General features: G+C 42.3%; 1 protein-coding gene across 2 annotated transcripts in view; it reads left to right on the forward strand.

Moving 5' to 3' along the window:
- The window catches only part of CLUL1 (clusterin like 1), a 58,217-nt gene that overhangs the window by 20,452 nt on the left and 9,850 nt on the right, over positions 1-27,915 (forward strand). Inside the window, exons 1-7 of one of the 2 annotated variants that reach the window (XM_050767653.1) lie at positions 1,742-1,821; positions 3,079-3,197; positions 4,274-4,422; positions 10,047-10,214; positions 12,595-13,027; positions 18,979-19,116; positions 27,006-27,220. In XM_050767653.1, coding sequence (XP_050623610.1) covers positions 1,748-1,821; positions 3,079-3,197; positions 4,274-4,422; positions 10,047-10,214; positions 12,595-13,027; positions 18,979-19,116; positions 27,006-27,220 — 1,296 coding nt within the window. In that variant the 5' untranslated portion in view covers positions 1,742-1,747. Of the gene's footprint in view, positions 1-1,741; positions 1,822-3,078; positions 3,198-4,273; positions 4,423-10,046; positions 10,215-12,594; positions 13,028-18,978; positions 19,117-27,005; positions 27,221-27,915 lie in introns of those variants that run through there. The other variant, XM_050767654.1, reaches the window with a different exon arrangement.

Consider the following 27,915-nt stretch of genomic DNA (forward strand, 5'->3'; position numbering starts at 1 on the left):
CAGCTGTGAAAACAGATGAAGTAATTAGAGGAAGAGCCTTTTTGGAAGCTTCGAGGTATTTTCAAAGTAATTAGTACTAGTTAGCAATAAAGCTCTCTTCTCAGAAATTGCTCTTAAAGGAGGAACATGGATTAAAGAAAAAAACCTGCTACTAAGAAGGAAGCCACTAGACTTCCTAAAAACTGGTTCCGTTTTCAACAAAATTTGGGTCTGTTGAAAAAGAACACATCAGGCCGGGCGCGGTGGCTCAAGCCTGTAATCCCAGCACTTTGGGATGCCGAGATGGGCGGATCACGAGGTCAGGAGATCGAGACCATCCTGGCTAACACGTTGAAACCCCGTCTCTACTAAAAAAAATGCAAAAAACTAGCTGGGCGAGGTGGCGGCGCCTGTAGTCCCAGCTACTCGGGAGGCTGAGGCAGGAGAATGGCGTAAGCCCGGGAGGCGGAGCTTGCAGTGAGCTGAGATCCGGCCACTGCACTCCAGCCTGGGCAACAGAGCCAGGCGTCTCAAAAAAAAAAAAAAAAGAAAAAGAACACATAGATGCCAGCCTTGACGTCAAACGGACCCAAACTTGGACAATAGTAAACTAATGAACAACGGTGCACAGAGTCAGGGTAGAGCTGGACAGTTTCCTATAACCAACTTTTCCAGGACTCTGCTCTGCTCCTGAGAAAAATATCCAAAGTGCTGCCTCTTCCATTGGCCAACCATGCATCTTTCAGGATAGGACACATCTGTTTATAGGTGTGGATTGTAGTTGCTCAGAAGTGACATTAGGCTGTTAAAAATAATAATCGTTTGAGTCTTGCTATGAGCTGATCTGTTTTCCAACAGAGCTAAGAGGTTTCCAGCTAAAAGAGGGCATTAATGGGTAATCAAGGCAGCTGACATGGGGTGTGGCTGGGCCTTGAATGTGGGTCACTCTCTGTGCCCAAGCAGAGCAAAGATAAACTCCAGACTGCATGTTGCTCAGAGACCAGGACCAACTTCGTAGGCCCCTAAAAGGTAGGTGGCCAAGTTCAGAATTGTCAAGGTCTGACCTGCTTAGACAAGTACTGAGTACATAGTAAGTAAGGATTGGCTAGTCTCTCAAAACTTGCAAACAGGGCCCAGGGTGATCTTGAGATTTCAGTTGCCGGAGAGACCCATTACATAGATTCCAGAGTTGGCTATTGTGACTAACAGCTGTCTAAGTTGTTTTTAAATGAATCATTAAGGGCTACATTTTCAGTTCAGCTAATCAAGTAGCAAATTGCAGTGGACCTAAAATACTCATCTATTGCATTATGTATATGCTAGGCTTTATCACTTTAGTGGGTTATATCGCTTCATATACTAATAGTCAAAAAATGTCAAAAGAACAAACAAACAGAACAAAAATGCCACATGACTGTGTAAGTACACTTTTCAAACTGTTTTATCTAAGCGTTTACTCACTTTCACATTGTGGTTTCTAGTATTTCCAATCTAAGAGACTTATTTTGCCTACCTAGGAAACTACATATTTTAAATTGAAAATTAAAAAAATATTTTTAAGGTTTTAATGAGTCCTATCAAAACACATTGGTATAAAGGAAGGTAGCCCAAGGTCACTGTTCCCAATTGTGTACACAGCCTGCCCCCTAGTGTTTTCTTCTAAACAGTATCAAATTTTAGATCATAGTTTTAATCTCAAAATGTTGGGTTAATAGGATTAAACACTGTGTCATCAAATTGATAGGACACAGGTAAATCCCTGACACAGATGAAACTTAAAGCAGAGAAAAACAAAGGTCCTTCCAGAAGCTGGTGGCAACTTCACTGGGGAGATATTGCAAAGTTAGTGGTAAATATACTATATTAAAAAGTTTTGTTTTGTGAACAGAGTAATGATAAGAAGAAGAGTTAGTTGAAATGATGTATGTAAAATGTGATAACTATATAATTACTAGTACAGTTGCTAGTTTATGATTGTATTAAAAAGATATTCCAAATGTTGATCAAATAATGGAGGTTTCTGTGGTTTTCTTTTTAAAATAGTAAATATATGTAAAGCAGATAAATATCCCCTTTGTGGGAGTTAAAATAATCTAGCTTATTTTATAGTTTTAACTTTATTAAAGCATACGGCTATTCTAACTTATTTAACTTTTCTTAGTAAAGTTTTAACCTCTGTATTTGGAATATGTGTAACTAATGTATATCAAATTAAACTCAAAGGGAAATTCATTAACTGAGAAGAGAAAATTTTAACTGTGCACTAATCACACCGCATAATGGGTTTTATAAGGAGTATGAGAAAAATGTGTGCGGTTGGTTTTGCTTTTTTTAAAAAAAAAAACATAGCGAACCACCTAGGTAAAAACTCACTTGAGAACATAGAATTTTGGAGGGAGATGCCTGGTGCGGTGGCTCACGCCTGTAATCCCAGCACTTTGGGAGGCCAAGGTGGGCAGATAACCTGAGGTCAGGAGTTCGAGACCAGCTTGACCCACACGGAGAAACTCCATCCCTACTAAAAATACAAAATTAGCCGGACTTGGTGGCACATGCCTATAATCCCAGCTACTTGGGAAGGCTGAGGCAGGAGGATGGCTTGAACCTGGGAGGTGGAGGTTGTGGTGAGCTGAGATCGTGCCATTGCACTCCAGCCTGGGCAACAAGAGCAAAACTCTGTCTCAAACAACAACAACAACAAAAAATTATAATAATTTGGAGGGGAAAAAAAATCAATCTAACAGATTCGAATCAATTCTGTGTTTCCAGATGTTTACTGTTGACAAGAAAATAAAATGAAGCTTGGACTCTGAGAGGATGTGATCTATCCTCTCCATTGCATTGAGTTTCAAGTACTTCACATGGCAGCCTTATTTAACTGTCATGAAGAATTTAAACCAAACAGGGACTCTAATTTGTTTGTTTTTTTAACTTACATTTCAAGCTTCCTTATGTCTCCGGCACATTAGCATAAGTTGTCTAAAGTCATAAAGAAAAATCGACAGAAAAATGCTTTGGAGCCCCAGGTGTTTTCAACTGATGCCAACAGAAACTAACCTAATGGAAGGCATTTGATGCGAGTTTATTTTTCCTTTGCAGTAACAGCGGGAACATGAAGCCGCCACTCTTGGTATTTACTGTGTATCTGCTATGGTTGAAAGATTGTCACTGTGCACCCACTTGGAAGGACAAAACTGCTATCAGTGAAAACCTGAAGAGTATGTTCGGTTTCTTGTCTGTGCTGTGTCCTGTTTGCATGCTGGCTGTCCTGCTGGCATTTATAGTGAGTCGCAGTTGAGAGATAACCATATTCGCTGTTTTCACGGTGAAATGTTCTCAAGGCACTTAAACCAAGTCATCATGACGCCAAACATCTGGATAAAAATAGAAAATTCCAATGACGTCTCTGCAGGCGTTCACATTTCCAGATGTTCGTATCATGTAGATAAAACCTGCCAATTTTTTCACTGCATTTTTTTGTATCATCCAGATGGTTGGTGTCATCTCAGCACAGCTCTAATGAACAGTGAAATACTTTTCAAGCATTTGAAAAATTTAAACCATTAGAGTAATCTGTGCAATTATTCTTAAACTAGTGAAAGAACGGGTTATAATTACATTGAATCTGGTTGTTCTGTGGCCATTAACTTGCAGCCTTTGCTTGGTGATATATGCTTTGGGTACTTAATATTTAAAAGAACAAATTAGCTAAAATGTAGCTGATTTAGGTCTGTAATTAAAATCAGAGTCAAAAATAAGCTCCTTAGTAGGCCACATTAGCTATTTTGAACAGGGAATGACAATGAATTTTAAATTTATTAAAGGTGTATAAGACACATCCATTAGGTTATTAAGGAAGCTTGTATTACATGGGATACTTTCTAGGTTTCATGCCTCCTTATTAGGTGACTGAAGCTGAAAGAAAGAGAAATTGCTGACTCTGTTTGAGGTCCCCAGTTGGGCGCTTACTATAAATTGTGAAGAAAATGCGAAATTTTATCTAATATAAACACACTTGAGTCTTAAATGAAAGAAAAAAATGGATAAATGAAAACAGGGCCTGAGCAAACTGACAAGAATGAGGTTCAGTGAACTCTGTTTAGGAGCTTACAAGTGAGGAACAGAAGGTATGGTCCATGTGGCAGCTGACAGCTAATTCATTATGATCTGCTTTCAGAATATGAGCCTATAAAAGAACAGTGAAGCCTATCTTTAGGAGACATGAAAGACTGGTGAACTCGGTGTTTTGTAATCTGATCAGATCTCAAAGAAAAAATTGCCACGTGTCTTTTAGGTTTTTCTGAGGTGGGGGAGGTAGACACAGATGAAGAGGTGAAGAAGGCTTTGATTGGTATTAAGCAAATGAAAATCATGATGGAAAGAAAAGAGAAGGAACACACCAATCTAATGAGCACCCTGATGAAATGCAGAGAAGAAAAGCAGGTACAGTCATTGAAAATAATATCTGTTCTTACACAGATCTGGACCGGAAATATTATACTTGTTAGTGCTCTTGATGAATTACTTGCTTTCCTTAATAACACATTTTATGGGTAGCTGCTTTTATTAGAGGAAAAGTTTGAGGGAAGCTTCAGACTTCCTTGAAGAACATATTTCGTGTAGGATAGGCTTCTGCAAGACTCCAAACCGGAGTCTGGGGGAGTCATCTCTGTTTAAGCGCTGCTTTCTCAAAAATGGATTATTCTTGGTCTCTTCTGAGTTAGGATATTGAGTCAAAAGTATTTGAAGAGTGTTTTTTACTAGATCAGTGGTCTCCAGAATTGTTTTTTTGTTCTGTTTTGGTTTTGTTTTTGAGACAAAGACTCGCTCTGTCACCCAGGCTGGAGTTGATCCCAGCTCACTGCAACCTTGGCCTCCTGGGTTCAGGCGATTCTCCTGCCTCAGCCTCCCTCGTAGCTAGGATTACAGGCTCCCGCCACCACGCCTGGCTAATTTTTGTATTTTTAGAAGAGATGGGGTTTCACCATGCTGGCCAGACTGGTTCCGAACTCCAGGGCTCAAGCGATCCACCTGCCTCAGCCTCCCAAAGTGCTGGAATTACAGGCATGGGCCACCGTGCCTGGCCCAGAGTTTTTTGGTCTCTCATTCCTATGACTAAAAAATGTGTTAGCACTCACTCCTAAATATATGCATATTAACTTACTTATAAATTAGATATATAAATTGCTACCCTTAATATCTCAAGACACAATATGTATGTGAGGTGGGATTCACCACTAGCGAGTGTGGATGTAAGTCCACATTTCAAATAATCTTCTAAATATTTTGAAACTTTTAGTTGACTTGCCAGATCTGATTAGATCACCATAGTTTTCCATTGTCACATGGCCAATAAAGAGCTCATAATGATCAAGTGTCAGCTCTGCCATGTTGCTTTTGGTCCACTTGAGCTTAAATTATTCATTTTTTAAAATCTGCCAATTTTTTTTTTTTTCAAGAATCTTGTTAACCATGCTGTGCATTTAGTGAAGGTTGGTTTAGTTAAAACTAGATAATAAAATCCATCAGTCTACCTGAGTTCTCTTACATGGCAACTCATTACAATTGGCTGCATGTGCACAGAGCAAGGGAACTATAGTCGATTCTTCTGGAATGTAGAGGATCCCCTCTTTCCCAAAGTCATCACATACAGTTGGGCACATACGATATCTAACATATGCATCTCAAGAGAGTACCATGTATATCCAATAATGCATCAGCCTAATTCACTTTTTCAAAATCAAATAGCTTTATTTAATAGCTATAGCTTGAACTACATATTTTATCAATGAAGAACACATATTCAAACGTCTTTGGAAGATGTAAAAAATTGTTCCTATGCTACAGTATAAAGTTCAGTAAATTTCTAAACTATAAACATTGAATAACTTGCAGTTTAATGACATTAATAATTAACATCACACTCAAAACAATGACTTTTTTTAAAAAAGGTTATCTTCAAACATTACCCTTAAATCAAAGAGGAAATTAAAACTGTAACAAAAATAATTTGGAAAATGTTTCCAATTTTAATATTGAGAGTAAATTACTTTTTTTTTTTTTTGGCAGAGGGGACGGAGTCTTGCTCTGTCGCCCAGGCTGGAGTGCAGTGGCGCGATCTTGGCTCACTGCAAGCTCCGCCTCCTGGGTTCACACCATTCTCCTGCCTCAGCCTCCCAGTAGCTGGGACTCCAGGCACCCGCCACCACGCCCGGCTAATTTTTTGTATTTTTAGTAAAGATGGGGTTTCACCGTGTTAGCCAGGGTGGTCTTGATCTCCTGACCTCATGATCCGCCCACCTCGGCCTCCCAAAGTGCTGGGAGTACAGGCGTGAGCCACTGCGCCCAGCCAAGAGTAAATTACTTTTTAAATTTATTTTTATTTTTTGAAAAACGTTAAGTTGTAAAATACGTATAACAAAATTTACCATAATAACCATTTTTAAGTGTACCATTCAGTAGTGTTAAATACATTCATACTGTCATGCAACCAATCTCCAGAAATCTTTTCATCTTGCAAAAACTGAAAGTCTATACATATTAAACAATGCCCCATACCCCCACCCCAGTCAGATTTTTAATTTAAAAATACAAGTGGAAGTTCTAATATTTTCCAACTATCCCTCTATCTATAAAGTTGGGGGCCACTGAATTTCAGATTGCTGCTTGCATCTTTTTACTACTGAGCATCATGGCCTCTGGGAGTCCATTAAGCAACTGGAGCCTGGTAGTGTGACAGGCTGACCCCAAAGCTGCGTGTCAGCCTGTCACCGGACTGGTTGATGTTGCAGCCCCACCTACTGCCCTGAGTCAGTCAGGGTTCTGGCAAGGAAAGGAGAATGCAGGACCAGCAGCTGCAAACACTTCTCCCTTTTGGCAGCAATCAAAAGGTTTTGAGGAAATCTAAAATAACTCCTCATCAGGAAAATGTGGAAGCCCCTCCAGCTGGGATCTTCCCTGGTGGGCTTGTGAGCCTGGCCATCTGGGAATAGAGACACTAGATAGCAGTAATACACTCTTCACCAAACACATTGTCACATGGAATGCTTTAAACATCTGGGTAAACCACTACTTTCATTTTATAGCTAAGAAAACTGGGGTTTGAGATTTTTTTTTTTTTTTTTTTGAGACGGAGTCTCGCTCTGTCGCCCAGGCTGGAGTGCAGTGGCCGGATCTCAGCTCACTGCAAGCTCCGCCTCCCGGGCTTACGCCATTCTCCTGCCTCAGCCTCCCGAGTAGCTGGGACTACAGGCGCCCACCACCTCGCCCGGCTAGTTTTTTGTATTTTTTTAGTAGAGACGGGGTTTCACCGTGTTAGCCAGGATGGTCTCGATCTCCTGACCTCGTGATCCGCCCGTCTCGGCCTCCCAAAGTGCTGGGATTACAGGCTTGAGCCACCGCGCCCGGCCGCGAAGTAGATACTATTATTCCTATTATTCTTTTTTTTTTTTTTTTTTTTTTTTTTGAGACGGAGTCTCACGCTGTTGCCCAGGCTGGAGTGCAGTGGCGCGATCTCGGCTCACTGCAAGCTCCGCCTCCTGGGTTTACGCCATTCTCCTGCCTCAGCCTCCTGAGTAGCTGGGACTACAGGCGCCCGCCACCGCGCCCGGCTCATTTTTTGTATTTTTAGTAGAGACGGGGTTTCACTGTGGTCTCGATCTCCTGACCTTGTGATCCGCCCGCCTTGGCCTCCCAAAGTGCTGGGATTACAGGCTTGAGCCACCGCGCCCGGCCTATTCCTATTATTCTTATTTGCAAATGAGGAGACTAAGGCTTATACGTATTAAGTAATTTGCCCAAGGGTACACAGTCACTGTAGTTTGGAATTGGGAATATTAGGATTTTGGCTTAAGAGGACAATGAGCAGAATATGTAAAATTGGGACTAATTGAGAAGATCCTGGAGGTATTGTTACTTGCCTTGGAGAAACAACCTTTTTTTTTTTTTTTTTTTTGAGACGAAGTCTCGCTGTGTCACCCAGGCTGGAGTGCAGTGGCGCGATCTCGGCTCACTGCAAGCTCCGCCTCCCGGGTTTACGCCATTCTCCTGCCTCAGCCTCCGAGTAGCTGGGACTACAGGCGCCCGCCACCACGCCCGGCTAGTTTTTTGTATTTTTAGTAGAGACGGGGTTTCACCATGTTAGCCAGGATGGTCTCGATCTCCTGACTTCGTGATCCACCCTCCTCGGCCTCCCAAAGTACTGGGATTACAGGCTTGAGCCACCGCGCCCGGCCTTTTTTTTTGTTTTTGACACAGAGTCTTACTCTTGTTCCCCAGGCTGAAGTGCAATGGTGTGATATTGGCTCACTGCAAATTCCGCCTCCCGGGTTCAAACAATTCTCCTGTTTCAGCCTCCCAAGTAGCTGGGATTACAGGCACCCACCATCACGACCAGCTAATTTTTGTATTTATAGTAGAGACAGGGTTTCACCACGTTGGTCAGGCTGGTCTCAAACTCCTGACATCAGGTGATCCACCCGCCTCGGCCTCCCAAAGTGATGGAATTACAGGCGTGAGCCACCGTACCCTGCTGAAAAACAACCACTTTAAGATGTAAGATTCAGCTGGGTGCAGTGGCTCATGCCTGTAATCCCAGCACTTTGGGAGGCCAAGGTGGGCAGATCACTTCAGGCCAGGAGGTCGAGATCAGCCTGGGCAACATGGTGAAACCCCATCTCTACTAAAAATACAAAAATTAGCCAGGCATGGTGGCACGCACCTGTAGTCCCAGCTACTCGGGAGGCTGAGGCCGGAGAATCACTTGAATCTGGGAGATGGAGGTTGCAGTGAGCTGAGATTGCACCACTGCACTCCAGCCTGGGTGACACAGCCAGACTCTGTCTCAAAAAAAAAAAAAAAAAAAAAGATATAAGATTCCAAAATTGTTCTGCAAAGTCCAAGGACACACACACACACTCCTGTCTGGGTCAAAATGTGTATTTGGCAAGCTGGGGCCCTGGTAGTTTTCTTATGTGGATCATAGCAAATGCTACCTGGCTTAGCAGCTGAACTTTACAGTGAGAGCAGCTGACAAATCCTAGCCAGGCAGAGAAGATGTGGAAGACTGTCAGTGCCCAGGTGATTCTTTGGGCTTAATACTCCAGGAAAGGGTCATTTCCATTAGCTCTGAGGCTCTCTTCTTATGGCCAGATCCACTATACTCACTTAATTCCCCTGCACAATATCTCGGCATGTAGGGGGCTGGGGTGCAGAAGTCCAAACTTGCAGGGAAGCCAGAGGTTTAGGCAGGGGCACAGGAAGAAGGTTCTGTTGCACCATAGTGCTGACCCATGAGGCACTCCAGGGGCAAGGCTGAGGCTGGCAGGGACAGGTGCCACCGCTGCTGGGCTCCTCACCACCCAGAGCAGGACTTGGCCAAGTACAGCAAGCACCACAAGGGGGAGCGCTGGGAATATAAACAAGAAGAACAAAGGCTTGTTTATATTCCCATTTATATTTATTTAATATTACATTATATAGAAATATAATATATTTATTATATTACATTCTAATTGCAGAGATGCAGGATGGCATCTCTGCAATTAGAATATAACTCAACGGGAACATTTAATTTGACATACAAGAATGCACTTTCTTGCAATGTTTAAGCATATACAACAACTAAGACAGCATAAATGAAAGAAATAAAATGTGCCAGCTTTATAAAGTGTAAAGCCCTCTTTCCCCATGCCCCAGTGGACGAGAATTGAAGACAAACTTCCCAGTAAATAGGTAAATCACAATTGTTCCCAGATCGGGATGGCATCTTCGTTGTCAGGTCACCCACACCTAGAGTAATGTTTGTCACATAGCAAACACTCAGTAAATACTTAATGAACAAATGAATGAACAGATGAATAAGATTTACAATCTTCAGTAGGGATCAATCAGCACTCTTTTCTTAAACTAAACAGAAAGCTTTGGAGGAGATCTGATAGCTGCGAGGCACCTGAAGGAGAAAGAATGAAAAAGCAGTTTAGAATGTGCACATTTCAAGGGGTGAAATCAATTAAGGTGCACATAGATCATGAAATGGAAATTGGACTTTTGTTTCTACTTTTAATTAGGAGGCCCTGAAACTTCTGAATGAAGTTCAAGAACATCTGGAGGAAGAAGAAAGGCTATGCCAGGTGTCTTTGGCAGATTCCTGGGATGAATGCAGGTCTTGCCTGGAAAATAACTGCATGAGAATTTATACAACCTGCCAACCTAGTTGGTCCTCTGTGAAAAATAAGGTAAAAGAAAAAGAGAGCTCAAGATTTCACAGGTTTTTGTTTTGTTTTGTTTTGAGACGGAGTCTGGCTCTGTCGCCCAGGTTGGAGTGCAGTGGCCGGATCTCAGCTCACTGCAAGCTCCGCCTCCCGGGTTTACGCCATTCTCCTGCCTCAGCCTCCCGAGTAGCTGGGACTACAGGTGCCCGCCACCTCGCCCGGCTAGTTTTTTGTATTTTTTGAGTAGAGACGGGGTTTCACCGTGTTAGCCAGGATGGTCTCGATCTCCTGACCTCGTGATCCGCCCGTCTCGGCCTCCCAAAGTGCTGGGATTACAGGCTTGAGCCACCGCGCCCGGCCTGATTTCACAGTTCTTAAGGCACCTGTTTCAGCTTACTATTTTATTACTTTATGTTAATGTTTAGAACAGAGGCCTTTTGCTTTCCAGAATCTAATACTAATGCTTACATCCCATCACCTGTGTATACGTGATTTATAAGGTAGAGCATCCATTCAGTGGACACTGAATGCATCTCTTAAAATATCCTGGCTTTCTACCTTGTTTTGTTATTTGTGAACATGTTCCCACTAGATAGTAAGCTCTCTGAAGGCAGGGATCATATCTTATTTGTCTTCATTTGCTCATTGGTGGCATCCAGTAAATGTTTACCAAATCGCATTTGGAATCATAGCATTGCAGTCTCTGATTTCAATCCACATTAATTTTTCCTTCTGGAGGCCAAATATTTAAAGATATTCTCTGCCTCCCAAATGTCACCTTCAACATGCTTGCCCCTTATGCATAACACACACACACACACACACACACACACACACACACCCTTTCATGTCCCCTTTCGCCCGACCCATGTATGTTCTGTAGGACTGGCATATTTTCTTTTTTGTCCCCTTTGGTTATCTTCTGAGCAGAGGGATCACAGAGGGTGGTGACCTGAATAGGATGAGTTCTGCCCCACTAACGGCTCCAATTAGGCTAGATTTTCCTCCCCCTTCAAGAAGTGAGCTGAATACAAAATTGAGTGGAATTTCACGCTCCATATTAGAGCACATACTAATTAGAATACGTTCCTGGCTTGGCAATGCCATACTTAATTACAAAGGGAGCAACTACTAAGATAATGAATGCGCCAAGTTAATTTGCCTCCACTATTAATTGCATCTGCTCTATTTTTAGAGCCACTGTCACCTGCTAATACACCAGAATATGGCGTAATGAGCAGCAGCAGGAAGTCAGGAGATTTGGGGACCATTCCCATCTGGGTCAGTTGTGTGATCTTATGAAAATTTCTTGGGGCTTTAAAGGTTCGTTTTTGTGGATGAAGAGTCAAGTAAACAGAAGCTGGAAGAGGGAGAGGCAGACAACCCACCCAAATTCTTTTCTTTATATTTTTCATGAGATGGGGTGTGGCTCCTTTGCCCTGGCTAGAGGGCAGTGGTGCCATCTTGGTTCACAGCAGCTTCCACCTCCTGGGTTCAAGTGGTTCTCCTGCCTCAGCCTTCCAAGTAGCTGGGATTACAGGCACCTGCCACCACACCTAGCTAATTTTTATATTTTTAGTAGAGACAGGGTTTTACCATGTTGGCCAGGCTGGTGACCTCAGGTGATCCATACGCCTTGGCCTCCCAAAGTGAAAACTTGACCTTTTTAGGTTATTGGTGGGCAAATGTAAACCAGGAGAAATTTCAGATCCTGTTTCCATAGGCAAAGGCAAAGTCAGGTATAAGAGGGTTAAGAAATTATCTTAAAGTTCATTGCCTCATCCTAGCTTGCCAAGAATTATTCTTGATTTGAAATGACTACTGTAAGTTGACTTTAAAATTTGCAATAAGAAATGGTCCAGGGCCGGGTGCAGTGGTTCACCCCTGTTATCCTAGCACTTTGGGAGGCCAAGGCATGTGGATCACCTGAGCTCAGGAGTTTGAGACCAACCTGGGCAACACGATAAAACCCTGCATCTACTAAAATACAAAAAAAAAAAAAAAAAAAAATTAGCCAGGCATGGCGGTGTGTGACTGTAATCCCAGCTACTCGGGAGGCTGAGACAGAAGAATTGCTTGAACCAAGGAGGCGGAGGTTGCAGTGAGCCGGCATGGTGCCATTGCACTCCAGCCTGAGCGACAGAACAAGACTCCATCTCAAATAAAAAAGAAAGAAAAGAGAGAGAGAGAAAGGAAGAAAGAAAGAAAGAAAGAGAAAGAGAGAAAGGAGAAGAAAGAACAAAAAGAAAGAGAAAGAAAGAAGAAAGAAAGAGAGAGAGAGAAAGAAAGAAAGAAAAAGAAAGAAAGAGAAAGAAAGAAAGAGAAAGAAAAGAAAGAAAGAAAGGAAGGGTCCAGAAAGAAAGTAATTTTTTATTCCATTTCTGTCCCCTACTCTATTCCACAGATTGAACAGTTTTTCCAGAAGATATATCAATTTCTATTTCCTTTCCATGAAGATAATGAAAAAGATCTCCCCATCAGTGAAAAGCTCATTGAGGAAGATGCACAATTGACCCAAATGGAAGATGTGTTCAGCCAGTTGACTGTGGATGTGAATTCTCTCTTCGATAGGAGTTTTAACGTCTTCAGACAGATGCAGCAAGAATTTGACCAGACTTTTCAATCACATTTCATATCAGATACAGACCTAACTGAGCATTACTTTTTTCCAGCTTTCTCTAAAGAGCCAATGACCAAAGCAGATCTTGAGCAACATTGGGACATTCCCAACTTCTTCCAGCTGTTTTGTAATTTCAGTGTCTCTATTTATGAAAGTGTCAGTGAAACAATTACGAAGACACTGAAGGCAATAGAAGATTTACCAAAACAAGACAAAGGCAAGTATTAAAAGATAACTTTTACTTAGAGGTCTATACCAAAGTCAAGTTTTGTTTAGCTTCAGAAATGGTAGACATTTCTGAGTCACATTGTTTTTTTTTTTTTTTTTTTTTTTTTTTTTTTTGAGACGGAGTCATGCTCTGTCGCCCAGGCTGGAGTGCAGTGGCCGGATCTCAGCTCACTGCAAGCTCCGCCTCCCGGGTTCACGCCATTCTCCTGCCTCAGCCTCCCAAGTAGCTGGGACTACAGGCGCCCGCCACTTCGCCCGGCTAGTTTTTTGTATTTTTTAGTAGAGACGGGGTTTCACCGTGTTAGCCAGGATGGTCTCGATCTCCTGACCTCGTGATCCGCCCGTCTCGGCCTCCCAAAGTGCTGGGATTACAGGCTTGAGCCACCGCGCCCGGCCAAGTCACATTGTATGGTGTTTCTTGAAGAGATAATTTATGGAAAATGTTTCAGAGCCTCTTAAAAGAAGCTTTGAAGTCTGCTAAACACCATCCCTCTTCCATCATTGTTGAGAACTGAACTCTTTCTAGAGCAAATTTTCAAAGCAGAAAGAAAAAATGCTAATAGGTTGAGAACTTAAAAAAAAAAAAAAAAAAAAAAAAAAGCAGTTCCCTCATTTATTATTTGTTTATTTATTTCATTTTGTGACAGAGTCTTGCTCTGCCTCCCAGCCTGGAGTACAGTGGTGCGATCTTGGCTCACTGCAACCTCTGATCCCAGGTTCAAGCAATTCTCCTGCCTCAGCCTCCCGAGTAGCTGGGACTACAGGTGTGCACAACCACGCCCGGCTAATATTTTTGTATTTTTAATAGAGACAGGGGTTTCACTATCTTGGCCCGGCTGGTCTCAAACTCCTGACCTCAGGTGATCTACCTACATTGTGCCCCCAAAGTGCTGGGATTGCAGATGTGAGCCACCATGCCTGGCCATTTCTCTCATTTATTAAAGCTCATGTAGATGCTCAGCTCTATTCTGCTAAAGCATCAGAGAGTTTCTGTAAAATTGATCTGAAATCCTCAACTCCCAGTTTGAGAAGAAGCCCACTCTGACATATAACCAGAGCAATTTAGTGCCCTCCTCTGAATCACTACAATCATTCCTTAAATCATAAAGCGTATGCATAAAACCACCGAAAATGCTCACAAACCCCAAACTACAGAAATATTAGATAAGAATTGCCTTCTACCAATAGTAATCATGCCTCATGGCATTCCATGTTGGAGACACAATGTTGCTTTATGTTTCCAGGCAGGAGATATCTTCTGTGGGCTTCTATGGAGTAAAGTAGATACAGCATTCGAGAAATGAGAGTTGCCACGAGGGTCAAGTGTAGGATCTGCATTTCCTTTGTTATTGTATTGACCACTAAGCCAGGTTGAAGGCTGCTCTCCTTTGAGATGAAAAATAAAATGGGCTCTTTCTATCTGTTTTTCTCTTTCTTTTTTTGAGATGGAGTGTTGCTCTGTTGTCCAGGCTGGAGTGTACTGGTGCGATCTCAGCTCACTGCAACCTCTGGCCCCTGGGTTCAATCAATTCTCCTGTCTCAGCCTCCCGAGCAGCTGGGATTACAGGTGCCCACCACCACGCCTGACTAATTTTTGTATTTTTAGTAGAGACAGGGTTTCACCATGTTGGCCAGGCTGGTCTCGAACTCCTGACCTCAGGTGATCTGCCTGCCTTGGCCTCCCAAAGTGCTGGAATTACATGCGTGAGCCACCACACCCAGCCAGCTACCACACCCAGCCAGCCACCACGCCTGACCCTATCTGACTATTTTTCAATTATATTGAAAAAAATGTTGTAGCTGGCAACAACTGAATCAGATTCTCGAAATCGCCATGAGATTACATAACTGGCCTCTGCATAGGAGAGGTTTACTTTTCAGAAACTGAAGCTAGGAAACAATGCATTACATCCTTCAGGTCCCATCGTTCCATGAACAGAGAACAGGCATCATTACTGGAATTGTTGGGTTCTATTTCAGAGTCCAGTGGACTCTTTTTATAAGTCAAGTATTTCGTCTGGTATTCCATTCTGAGGTTCCAAATTCATCAAATATTCAGGATAAACACCAGGCGAGTAGACGAAATCTATCCAGGCTGGGTGGTATCAAGTGATTTAAGCCTGACTGTTTAAATGGATATCAACTGTCTTGGAATAACATTGAGAATGTGTTCATTAGAACAAAAGGGTTCCTCCCCTCCATGTTGTGTAGCGGCCTTACACAAGCATTGCTTATATTTCCATGTGCACAGGACTGTCAGTAGTGATTCAGACATGCCAGAGTCTAGATAATGTGCCAACCACTGTAACCCTCTTCCACACACCAGCTACGAACATGGGTTACCACTGTCTGCCACCATTGCCTTCTCATTCACACAGCTGGGGGCCAACCCTACTCTCAGCTGCCTCACACACACCCTCCCCAGCCCCTCCGTGCCACTTCCATCTCAGTGATGACCTGAAAAGCCAAGGTCCCCTAGGAATGCAAATGTTAAAGAAAAAAACAAAATAGCAAACCAAAAAGTCTGTTTACTCTGCTGCACTCTTGTTTCTCCAGCATCCCTCCCCAGCCAGACAGTGCACAGACGCTCACTGCAGAGGAGACACGGTCTTCCCAGATGAGCAAATGTGGACTGTTTCTCAAGATATAGTCGGACATGGGCTCTACGGCACTTGAATGTGGTTTCCATCACTTTTCTGGACAGGTAGTTGGTGAGGAGTAAGCTTACTGCCCCTAGAAAATCTGCCTAATGACTTTGAGTTTTGCCCCTTGTGGTAGGCAAAATAATGACTGCCCAAAACATCCACCCTAATCCCCAGAACCTGTGAATTTATGTTAGGTGGCAAAGGCAAAGTAAGGTTGCAGATGGAAAAAACAAATTTGTTAATCAACCGACTTTATTTTTATTTATTGATTTTTTGAGACAGAGTCTTGCTTTGTTGCCCAGGCTGGAGTGCAGTGGCGTGATCTTGGCTCACTGCAACCTCCACCTCCCGGGTTCACGCCATTCTCCTGACTCAGTCTCCTGAGTAGCTGGGATTACAGGCACTCACCACCATGCCTGGCTAATTTTTGTATTTTGACTAGAGGCAGGGTTTCACCATGTTGTCCAGGCTGGTCTCGAACTTCTGACCTCAAATGATCCGCCCACCTCAGCCTCCCAAAGTGTTGGGATTACAGGCATGAGCCATCGTACCCGGCCTCAACTGATGGATTCAATGTAATCACAGGGTCCTTAAAAGTGGAAGAAGGAGGCAGAAAAGAATTAATTGCAGTGGCCCCAAGAGAAGGACTTGGCTCTACTTTGATGGCCTTGAAGACAGAGGACGGAGGCCATGAGCCAAGGAATGTAGGTGGCCTTGAGGAACTGGAAATGGTATAGAAATGAATTCTCCTCTAGAGCCACCCAAAAACCTAGCCCTACTGACATCTTATTTTTTATATTTTTTATTTTTTTGAAACAGAGTCTCAGTCACCTGAGTAGCTGGGACTACAGGTGCGTGGCACCACACCCAGCTAATTTTTGCATTTTTTTTTTTTTTTTTGTAACAGATGACATCTTGATTTTAGCCCAGTGAGACCCACTTCAGACTTCTGACCTAAAAGACCAAACAATAATGAATTTGTGCTGTTTCAAGCCACTGAATCTGTGGTAGCTGTAACAGAGTTAATAATAATAGTAACTGACCAACATTTGCTGAGCAAGTTCTGTGTGGCAACCTTCATGGATGGGCCTTATTGGTCATGATTGTTTAAAGGGCCAAAATCAGAAAAATAGCCAAAACTGAATTATGAACACCAAGAAAAGGAGAGCGAAAATAAAAAGAATCAGAAATATCTTGATAATCAATGTTATTTTTGTTTTTTTGAGTATAGGCTCATTTTGGTCTCAAATTTCTTTCCTACCTTGGTCTTTCTGGACCTCAGTTCCTGAATCTGTTGAAAGTGAATAGGTCCAGGAAAGTAGCTCTTGGAATTGTCTTCACTTGTCTTATGAATCCCTGGAAAGAACAGATGAGATCATGTTCTACTGTAGCTTGACCAGTGCAGGGGGCCAGCAGACCTGTTTCTAATCCTTAAGAGAGAATTAGTGGACATTAATTTTCACATGGGAAAAACAGACAGGCAGGTGGGAGAGTAGATGATTTATCTCAGCCACTGCACTGGAAGTAGCTCCCTGGAAGGGTTCTGAGGTTCTGTCAAGGCTAGACTAAGTGAGGTGACAGATTGTGCTCTGGGTGCAGGATGGGGAATTAGTGTCATATGGGCCTAGAATTTGTCATCCTTGGTGTACGTACCAGGTATTAATCTAGATGCTAGAGATAAAATGATGATTATGACACAGCCTCTGACTTCCAAGAACTCAGTCCAGAGAAAGGAAAACAGATTAGTGAACAATTACATCACCATATCGTGGGTAAAATGGCAGAAGAAGGTAATGAAGAATGACAAGATTAAAATGGCAAGACCAAGTCCCTTCCCTCAAGAGGCTTAGAGTCTAATGGGAAAGATAAGAAAGCAAACACTGCATTAAGCGGGAATCAGTTCTACAGTGGAAATTCTCACAGGGGGCTATGCAGGGCAAAGAAGAGGGTCCAGGAAAGCAGCTGGGAGAAATTGACTTTCTAGTCACCAAAGGGGATGGGTGCCTTCCATGCCATTCTATCGAACAACGCTTCGCTGTTTTTAAACTATGGACATTGCAATTTATGTCAAAATAAAATGTTTCATTTTTAAATGCTGAGGATTTAATCTAACAGAAGATCATCAGGTTGTAAATTAGTAATACATGTTTCTTAATGTCAAATACTCTATCGGGAACTGCCAGTTATCTGTTGGATAGACTTCTCTTTTACACATTTTTATATGGATTAATTCTCCTAGGGGAAAAAACTTCTCAAAACGTGATCTGCTTTAGGTATTTTCCTAAATCTTTGACCCACTGTTCATAACAGTATGTACATCTCCACACACACATACACACATATGTGTGTATATATATATACATACACACACATGACAAATGCAAAAATAGAATAGTAATAAAATAACCACTTATCACCCACTTTAAGAAACAGACATTTCTAATATCTTTGAAACTTCTTCCCAATTATAGCTTAAAAAATTATTAAAGCGTTTTTTAAAATACAGAAAAATCCAAGAGAAAAAGTTGCTTACAGTCACCTATTTACTTAATCCTATTGACATCAGAAATACTAATGATATAAGTAAGACATACGATTTTTAAAACATATAAAAGAACAAAATTAACAAAAGCTGCCCTCTCCTACCTTATCTAGTCCCTCTTCTAAAAGATAGTTGTTAATAATTCTTCATGACTCCTCCTAGAAAATAAAATTACATGCATTAATATATTTGTGTATATACTAATAATAAATGTCTAGTAATGAGATTCTTGGATTCAAGAGTATGTGCAATTTTTAATAGATGTTCAGTTGTCCTAGGAAATTATTGCACCAACATGCGTTTCTGTGTCTAAATATAGGAAAAAGGGCCCAGCACGGTGGCTCATGTCTGTAATCCCAGCACTTTGGAAGGCCGAGGCGGGTGGATCATTTGAGGTCAGGAGTTCAAGAAACCGGCCTGGACAACATGGTGCAACCCTATCTCTATTAAAAGTACAAAGATTAGCTGGGTGTGGTGGCTGTCACCTGTAATCCTAGCTACTTGGGAGGCTGAGGCAGGAGAATCACTTGAATCTGGGAGGCAGAGGTTGCAGTGAGCCAAGATCCCGCCACTGCACTTTAGCCTGGGCAACAGAGCAAAACTGTCTCAAAAATAAATAAATTAAATAAATACATACATACATACATGAAAAAGATTTTGAAAGCACCGGTAAGAAAAAGCAGTGGCATTGTCTTCACTTCTTTACAGTGCAAACTCTTAGACACTAACGTGTAAATGTTATGTTCCCTGTAGCCCCCGACCACGGAGGCCTGATTTCAAAGATGTTACCTGGGCAGGACAGAGGACTGTGTGGGGAACTTGAGCAGAATTTGTCGAGGTGTTTCAAATTTCATGAGAAATGCCAAAAATGTCAGGCTCACCTATCTGAAGGTAAATACTTGCTATTTTTTTAAATTATACTTTAAGTTCTGGGGTACATTTCGTTATAAAGTTTCGGTGCCACAAAAGAAATAGCACTCGAATATAAAATTTTCTTTTTAATTCTCAGCAAGGCAAGTTACTTCTATAGACGGTTGCACCCTTACAGATGGAACAACGGTGAGCGCGCACTTCGACAAGGGAGGGGAAGGGGTTCTGGCCCCTGCTGCTGTGTCGTTCCCCTATTGGCTAGGGTTAGACCGCACAGGCTAAACTAATTCCGATTGGCTAATTTAAAGAGAGTGATGGGGTGACTGGTTTGGCGGGAAGAATGGTTAGGACAGAGCAGGTAATTGGAATTAGTCAGGGTGAGTAGGTACTTGGAATGGGTCGGGGCGGGGCAGGTAATCGGAATGGGTCGGGGCGGGGCAGGTAATCGGAATGAGTCCAGGTGGAGCAGATAATCGGAATGAGTCCGGGTGGAGCAGGTAATCCGAATTAGGGTGAGTAGGTACTCCGAAAGAATCGGGGCAGGGCAGGTAATCGGAATGAGTCGGGGCGGGGCAGGTAATTTAAAAAGGTTGCTTTAGGAGGAAATCAAGTTTAAAAGTAGAAGGCAAAGAATTGAACATACTGACATATTGATTGATTGAAAAGAAATTCAAAACTCATATCTAACAATTTTTTTAGGGTTTCTTTAGTATTCTGGACAGAGGACAAAATCTCATTCTCACAAGCATGGTGGATTCATTTGCTTTCCTCCTCCAAGCACTTTTTTGCAGGCTCATTTCCATATGGGGGCGTTCAATGTAGTTTTTTTTTTTTTTTTTTTTTTTTTTTTTTTTTGAGATGGTGTCTTGCTCTATTGCCCAGGCTGGAGTGCAGTGGTGCAATCTCGGCTCACTGCAACCTCCACCTCTCGCGTTCAAGCAATTCTCCTTCCTCAGCCTCCCGAGTAGCTGGGATTACAGGTGTGCGCCACCACGCCTGGCTAATTTTTTTGTATTTTTAGTAGAAACGAGGTTTCACCATATTGGCCAGGCTGGTTTCTAACTCCTGACCTTGTGATCCGCCCACCTCAGCCTCCCAAAGTGCTAGGATTACAGGCATGAACCACCGTCCCCGGCCCGGTTTACAAACTGTCGTTCTTGTGTGTGTTTTTTTTTTAAATGATTAATGACCAAACACTACTGTGCGCAAAAGAAAAACCTTGAGCAAATTAGGGCAACTCTTTCCTTCTTACCGCAAAAAAAAAAAGAATCCCCGCCTCCAACCATGAAAGAAACCTTTTCATTCTGTAAATCAGTGTTTAGACAAGTGAAATATTTTTTTTTAAGCGGCATTGGCTCTCTCCCATTGGTGGGTTAATTAACTAATTAGCATTTAAATTGGGAAAATGGCTTCTCCTTCCAAACCCCGGGAATCCTTTTCCCTCTCAGAGTGGCCTTTCTAGTTCCTTCCCCATTTAGGAAATCATTCTCCATTTCCTCCATCCCTCCCCTCATTCCCTTTTCCTTCTCGAACTAAAGTCACTCCTCCTACCCCACCAGGGCCAAATTACAAATTTTCTTATATAAAACAAGAGCTTGTGATTCCTATGCTTCTGCATTTTATCTCACTAAAGCCCTAAGGGAAGGAAATTTTTAAAGTGTGGCTAATGGCTTAGAGTTGGAAATTGGAAGATACAGGACGGACAGAAATCAATATGTCAGTAAATTCTACAACACTAGCTAGAGATTTTGGGCAAGTCATTTATGCTGTCTAGGCCTCAGTTGAGTAATGTGTAAGTAAAGGACCCAAGATAATCTCTGGGTTCTAACAAAATTCTTCTATAAAACAGTGGTCCCCAGCCTTTTGGTACAAGGGACTAGATTCGTGGAAGACAATTTTTCCAAAGATGGTGGGGCAGGGGGTACGGTTTGGGGATGATCATCAGGCATTATTCTCCTAAGGAGCGTTCAACCTAGACCCTTTGCATGCACAGTTCACAACAGGGTTCGTGCTCCTGTGAGAATCGAATGCCTCTGCTGATCTGACAGGAGGCGGGGCTCAGGCAGTCATGCTTGCTCACCTGCCGCTCACCTCCTACGTACAGCTCCCTTCCTAAGAGGCCACAGGCTGGTACGGGTCCATGGCCCAGGGGTTGGGGACCCCTGCTATAAAGGATGTTCAGAAAAATCAGATTATAATTCGTTTACTACCAAGTAATAGCTCTTGTGCCCTTAACTTCCCACAGTGAAGACCGCTGGAGTAATTTATATCAACAGAAAGAACAAAAAGCATAGTCAGTGGAAACTCCTGTCCCTCCCTTGGCTTTGTCCCCTCAATCTAACAATGAGCAACTTGCAACGAATTTTGCTGTTCAGAGAAAAGGGAGAATGGAATTGTTACAATCTTTTCTGTCACCTAGGCTGGAGTGCAGTGGTGTGATCTTCGCGCACTGCAACCTCTACTTCCTGAGTTCAAGCAATTCTGCTGCCTCAACCTCCTGAGTAGCTGGGATTACAGGCATGTGCCACCACACCTGGTTAATTTTTGTATTTTTAGTAGAGACGGGGTTTCACCATATTGGTCAGGCTGGTCTCGAACTCCTGACCTCGTGATCCTCCCACCTCGGCCTCCCAAAGTGCTGGGATTACAGGCGTGAGCGGCCGGCCAAGAAATTGTTACAATCTTAAACAACATAATATCATGAACATATTTGGCTTTTAAAGTATCATTAGATACACCACAATAGTAGTAAAGGTTACCTTTGGGTTTTAAGATTAAACATGATTTTAGCCGGGCGCGGTGGCTCACGCCTGTAATCCCAGCACTTTGGGAGGCCGAGGCGGGCGGATCACAAGGTCAGGAGATTGAGACCATGGTGAAACCCCGTCTCTACTAAAAATACAAAAAATTAGCCGGGCGCGGTGGCGGGCGCCTGTAGTTCCAGCTACTCGGGAGGCTGAGGCAGGAGAATGGCGAGAACCCAGGAGGCGGAGCTTGCAGTGAGCCAGGATCGCGCCACTGCACTCCAGCTTGGGCGACAGAGCAAGACTCCGTCTCAAAAAAACAAACAAACAAAAAAAAACCATGATTTTAAAAAATACTTCTTTCTGTATTTTCCAAACTTTTAACCATAAGATATTCCTTGACTTAGGATAGGGTTATGTCACAGTTAACCCATCATAAGTTCGAAAAATTGTAAGTCGAACCATTGTAAGTTGGGGACCATATGTACATGTATGCATATATAATATATTAAAAAGTATTAGACATCTTTAAAATTTATTTGACTTTTTAACATATTACTTTTATTTAATCACCTTGCTCAAGGAGCCTGTAAATTACATATTAATATTCTCTATTATGAAATAGGTCTTTCCATTGTGCAAATTAACGCATTGTAGGGGTTCTAAACATCTATATGCTTTCCAACTCAAAAGGAATAAGGTTCCCTTTCTAAATTTTTTATTCAATTAAATAAAAAAACCATGAATTTAATGGAGTCTATTAAATTAGATCATTATTCGAGTAGTTATTAAACCTTTTTAGAGTGGACAACACTCCCTTTCTCTTTCTTTTTGAGCCAGAGTCTCGCTTTGTCACCCAGGCTGGAGTGCAATGGCACGATCTCGGCTCACTGCAACCTCCGCTTCCCAGGTTCAAGTGATTCTGCTGCCTCAACCTCTCGAGTAGCTGGGATTACAGGCACCTGCCACCATGCCCAGCTACTTTGTTGTATTTTTAGTAGAGATGGGGTTTCACCATGTTGGTTAGGCTAGTGGTGAACTCCTGACTTCAAGTGATCCGCCCGCCTCCACCTCCCAAAGTGCTGGGATTACAGGCCTGAGCCACCACGCCCAGCCCCTTTCTCCTTTTTAAACATCACCAGCCTAGGTTCTTATTTCCACTGAATTCTCAGGCTAGTTGGGCTAGTGAGGGAGTCAGGTTACACGGGCCACAGAACAAGAACAAGGATTGTTCTTTCTCTCCCTCTTCCACTTCATTCTCTCTCAGCCTCTCCCCACCTCAGTAGTTGGTCTTTTCTCCCCCTTCTTTTGAAAGCAGAGTCCATTATACAAATGGACTTGTCTACTTCTCCACATCCCTCTTGGGCCAAATTTTCTGCCATGGGCACATCTACCCCGCCTTAGAATGTATATTAGACAATTTGACATCTAGAATGTCTTGTGGCAGAAAAGGTTTTGGAAAGCATTGCTCCAAGTAGCTTTGATTATAAACTGGACCTTTTCGCTGGGTAACCTGAGCAGTTGAGAGTGCTCTTTCTCCTGGCCTGGAGCAGTGGCTCACACTGTAATCCCAGCACTTTGGAAGGCCGAGGTGGGCAGATCACCTGCGGTCAGGAGTTTGAGACCAGCCTGGTCAACATGGCGAAACCCCGTTCTACTAAAAATACAAAAATTAGCCGGGTGTGGTGGCATGAACCTGTAATCTTAGCTACGCAGAAGGCTGAGGCAAAAAAATTGCTTGAACCTGGGAGGCGGAGGTTGCAGTGAGCTGAGATCAAGCCACTGCATTCCAGCCTGGGCCACAGAGCGAGACTCTGTCTCGAAAAAAGAAAAAATAAATAAATAGATAAATAAAATTAAAAAAATAAAAAAGGAGTGCTCTCTCTCCTGAATTGCTGACTCGAGGACTCTTTCAGCCTGTTTTATCATTTGGAAGGTGGGAATAATATATCTGCTTCATACACATCTTTTGAAGATTAAATAAAATGTCTGAAGTATCAGTGATTCTCATTATTCAAGTATTTGTTTTTTAAGTCACAGTTGCAAAGTTATATACAGAAGCAGAGGTTTTTATAACAGAAAAATATACACTTCATATACTGACCTCTTACGAAAATAGTCCCGCTCAAGCATCCCTCTATGTATCATCAACATCTATTTCCTTCTACCCAGCTAAAAGTTTATTAATAATTCTTGAATGTCACAAGATAATACAGAATAAATCAGATAATACATTAAAATGCACCTGATAATCTATATGCACCAGATAATAGATACAGTATACATCAGGTAATACAGTACAAATTCAATGAAAGTTTAGTGTTGCAAAGGTAAAATGTAAAGAATGTCCTAATGTGCTCCCATACTGCTTAAAATTGTTATTATAAATTGCATTTTATTATAAATATATAAAGAATGATGTAATAGGCCAGGCATGGTAGCTAACGCCTGTAATTCCAGGTCTTTGGGAGGCTGAGGCAGGAAAATCACTTGAGGTTAGGAGTTCGAGACCAGCCTAGCCAATATGGTGAAACCCTGTCTCTACTAAAAATATAAAAATTAGCCAGGTGTGGTGGTGCACACCTGTAATCCCAGCTACTCCGGAGGCTGAGGCAGAAGAATCACTTGAAACCAGGAGGCAGAGGTTGCAGTGAGTCGAGATCGAGCAACTGCACTCCAGCCTAGGTGACAGAGCGAGACTGTCTCAGAAAAAAAAAAAAAATTATCAATCACCTAGATTGAGAAATAGAACATTACCAAAACAGACAAAGCCCCACTATGTCCCCTTCCACATCACATTCACTTTATCTCCTCAAAAGGAAAGTGCTATTTTGAATTTGGTATTAATTATTTCCTTGCATTTCTTCCTACTCATATCATGTCCCTTATACATATAATATATACACATGCCTATATCCTACATAGCAATGTTTTACATTTTGATTTTTGCATTGTCAATGTAGAACTTTTAACCTTAAAAATACGCTTCATACAGCCAGGCGTGGTGGCTCATGCCTGTAATCCCAGCAATTTGGAAGGCCAAAGTGGGCAGATCACAAGGTCAGGAGTTCCAGACCAGCCTGATTAACATGGTGAAACCCAGTCTCTACTAAAAATACAAAAAAATTTAGCTGGGAGTGGTGGTGCGTGCCTGTAGTGCCAGCTAGTCAGGAGGCTGAGGCAGGAGAATCGCTTGAACTCGGGAGGCAGAGGTTGCAGTGAGCCAAGATCGCACCATTGCACTCCAGCCTGGGCCACAGAGTGAGACTCCATTAAAAAAAAAAAATGCATCATACAAACATGAAATGGGCACATGTCTGGCTGGGCGTGGTCACTCATGCCTGTAATCCCAGCACTTTGGGAGGCCAAGGTGGGCAATTACTTAAGGCCAGGAGTTTGAGACCAGCCTGGTCAACATGGTGAAACCCCATCTCTACTAAAAATACAAAAATTAGCCAGGCATGGTAGCGTGCACTTGTAGTCCCAGCTACTCGGGAGGCTGAGGCACAAGAATCACTTGATCCCAGGAAGCAGAGGTTGCAGTGAGCCAAGATTGTGCCACTGCACTCCTGCCTGGGCAACAGAGTGATACTCTGTCTCAAACATAAAAAAAGAAAAAGAAAGAAAAGAAAAAGAAAAAAGAAATGGGCACATATCAAATGTCAATTTGACTATTTGACTTATTAATGAAGGAACCAGCAGGGCGTTAGAGCTGGGTCAAAGGAGTATAAGAGAGACTGGAGTGCTTACAGTCAAGGACAGACAGAATGCTGAAAGATTATGGAATTAGATATAAGTTAGTTAATATTCGAAAAGGCAACTAAACTGTAAATTTTGCCATTATCTTTTCTAACAGACCAAAATAATTTACATCTCTACTAGACAAACATTTGCCACTTTTCATTCCATAATTTACAGGTAATTTCATGGAGTCAGGCCCTAATCAATAGTAAATAGTGAAGACAACAAAGGATCTCTTCCTTAGACCTTGAAGTGATCTTTGGGTCAACCTCTTAGACAATAATTTAGTATGACATTGAAAGGACATGCAAGCCTGGGCAGCAAAGTGAGACCCCACCTCTACAAAAAAATTAAAAATTAGCTGGGCATGCTGGTGTGAGCCTGTAGTCCCAGCTACTCAGGAGGCTAAGGTGGAGATAGCACTTGAGCCCAGGAGTTCCAGGCTGTAGTGAGCTATGATCATGCCACTGCACTCTGGCCTGGGTAACAGAGCGAGAACTTGTCTTGGAAAAAGAAAAAAAAGAAAAGAAAAGAAAAAGAAACGAAAGGAAATGCAGCCATTCTTTTGCCTTATTTCCAAGTTCTGGATAATTTTTCTTTCCTAACAATATAAATATTATTACTTATGTATTCTTTTGCAATGTGGCTTTTCACTCAGTGTAGTTTGCAAGGGTTAGCCATGTGGATACGTGCTGCTCTAGTTCATTAATTCACTGTTGTATGTTGGTCTATGTAGGCAGATCACTATTTATTTATTCATTCCCCAGCTGAAGTACATTTGCTTTCAAGGTTTTGCTATTATAAACACATCTCATACCTTTAATCAAATAATAATTTTGTCTCTTCAATCAGCTTTGATTTACTTTGTTCTAATACTAAAAACGCAACTGTAATTATAATTTCATTATTGATAAATATAAACTAATTTCCAAAACATCACAAATCTTTTTTTTTTTTCACTATTTACTATGCACTTTTGGTCTTAATTTTAAGTGGCTTCACTATATGTGGTTCTTTTCCTCTTTTCCCATACTGATTACTGGTACTGGACATATACATCCAAAATCAAACAGTAGTGTCCTTTTTAAGGGATAAATGGGATGTGATGTAGAAGGGGCATAGTAAGGACTTCATCTGTTTTGGCAAATGTTTTCTTAATATAGGTGGTAGGCATGTGGAATTTATGACAAAAAGTTCTGTCTCCAGCCCAGTTTCTGTTACATAAAACCATATAATTAACAGTTAAACTGGATCTGGTTTGACACAGATGTAGGCGATATTAGTAATTACTCCAGAACAACAGACATAACTAAAAACTCCCACAGGCAAAAGGGGAAAATAGTGTAAGGGCTGGGACATAAGCCCATGTCGCCCACCTCCAAGTTTCATGGACCTTTTCCTTCTCCACGTTACTTTCTTTGCTAGACTGTCCTGGCGTACCTGCTCTACACACAGAATTAGACGAGGCCATCAGGTTGGTCAATGTATCCAATCAGCAGTACAGCCAGATTCTCCAGATGACCCGGAAGCACTTGGAGGACACTGCCTATCTGGTGGAGAAGATGAGAGGGCAATTTGGCTGGGTGTCTGAACTGGCAAACCAGACCCCAGAAACGGAGATCATCTTTAATTCAATACAGGTAAAGGCGAGACCCAAGAGCAGATACGGAGATGACCTGTGCACACCTTGATTTCACTGTTAATTTATGTATTAATTGTATCTGAATTTGAAGACAAGCTGCAGGGGGTATTCATATTTCCATTGTGATTGCCTTCAGGCTGACTTGATTTAACATAGTTCATGGTCTTTAGAAAACAAGAAACTCTATAAAGAAAATCAAGGCCGGGCGCGGTGGCTCAAGCCTGTAATCCCAGCACTTTGGGAGGCCGAGACGGGCGGATCACGAGGTCAGGAGATGGAGACCATCCTGGCTAACACGGTGAAACCCCCTCTCTACTAAAAAAAATACAAAAAACTAGCCGGGCGAGGTGGCTGGCACCTGTAGTCCCAGCTACTCGGGAGGCTGAGGCAGGAGAATGGTGTGAACCCGGGAGGCGGAGCTTGCAGTGAGCCAAGATGCGGCCACTGCACTCCAGCCCAGGCGACAGAACGAGACTCCATCTCAAAAACAAAACAAAACAAAACAAAACAAAACAAAACACACAAAACACTTTCTAATCTAGAAATGGCCAATTCTGCTTAGAGTTATAGGGCTATAACTGATAAAGGTAACCTTGAAGAAATCTGGCCAACGTAGTTTTTAAGAGAGAAGACTTACAAATAAAGCAATTTGAGTTCAAAATTTGACGCTGAAACTTACCAGCTGAGTAAGCT

Source organism: Macaca thibetana, chromosome 18 (assembly GCF_024542745.1).
Source record: "Macaca thibetana thibetana isolate TM-01 chromosome 18, ASM2454274v1, whole genome shotgun sequence".
NCBI classification, from domain to species: domain Eukaryota; kingdom Metazoa; phylum Chordata; class Mammalia; order Primates; family Cercopithecidae; genus Macaca; species Macaca thibetana.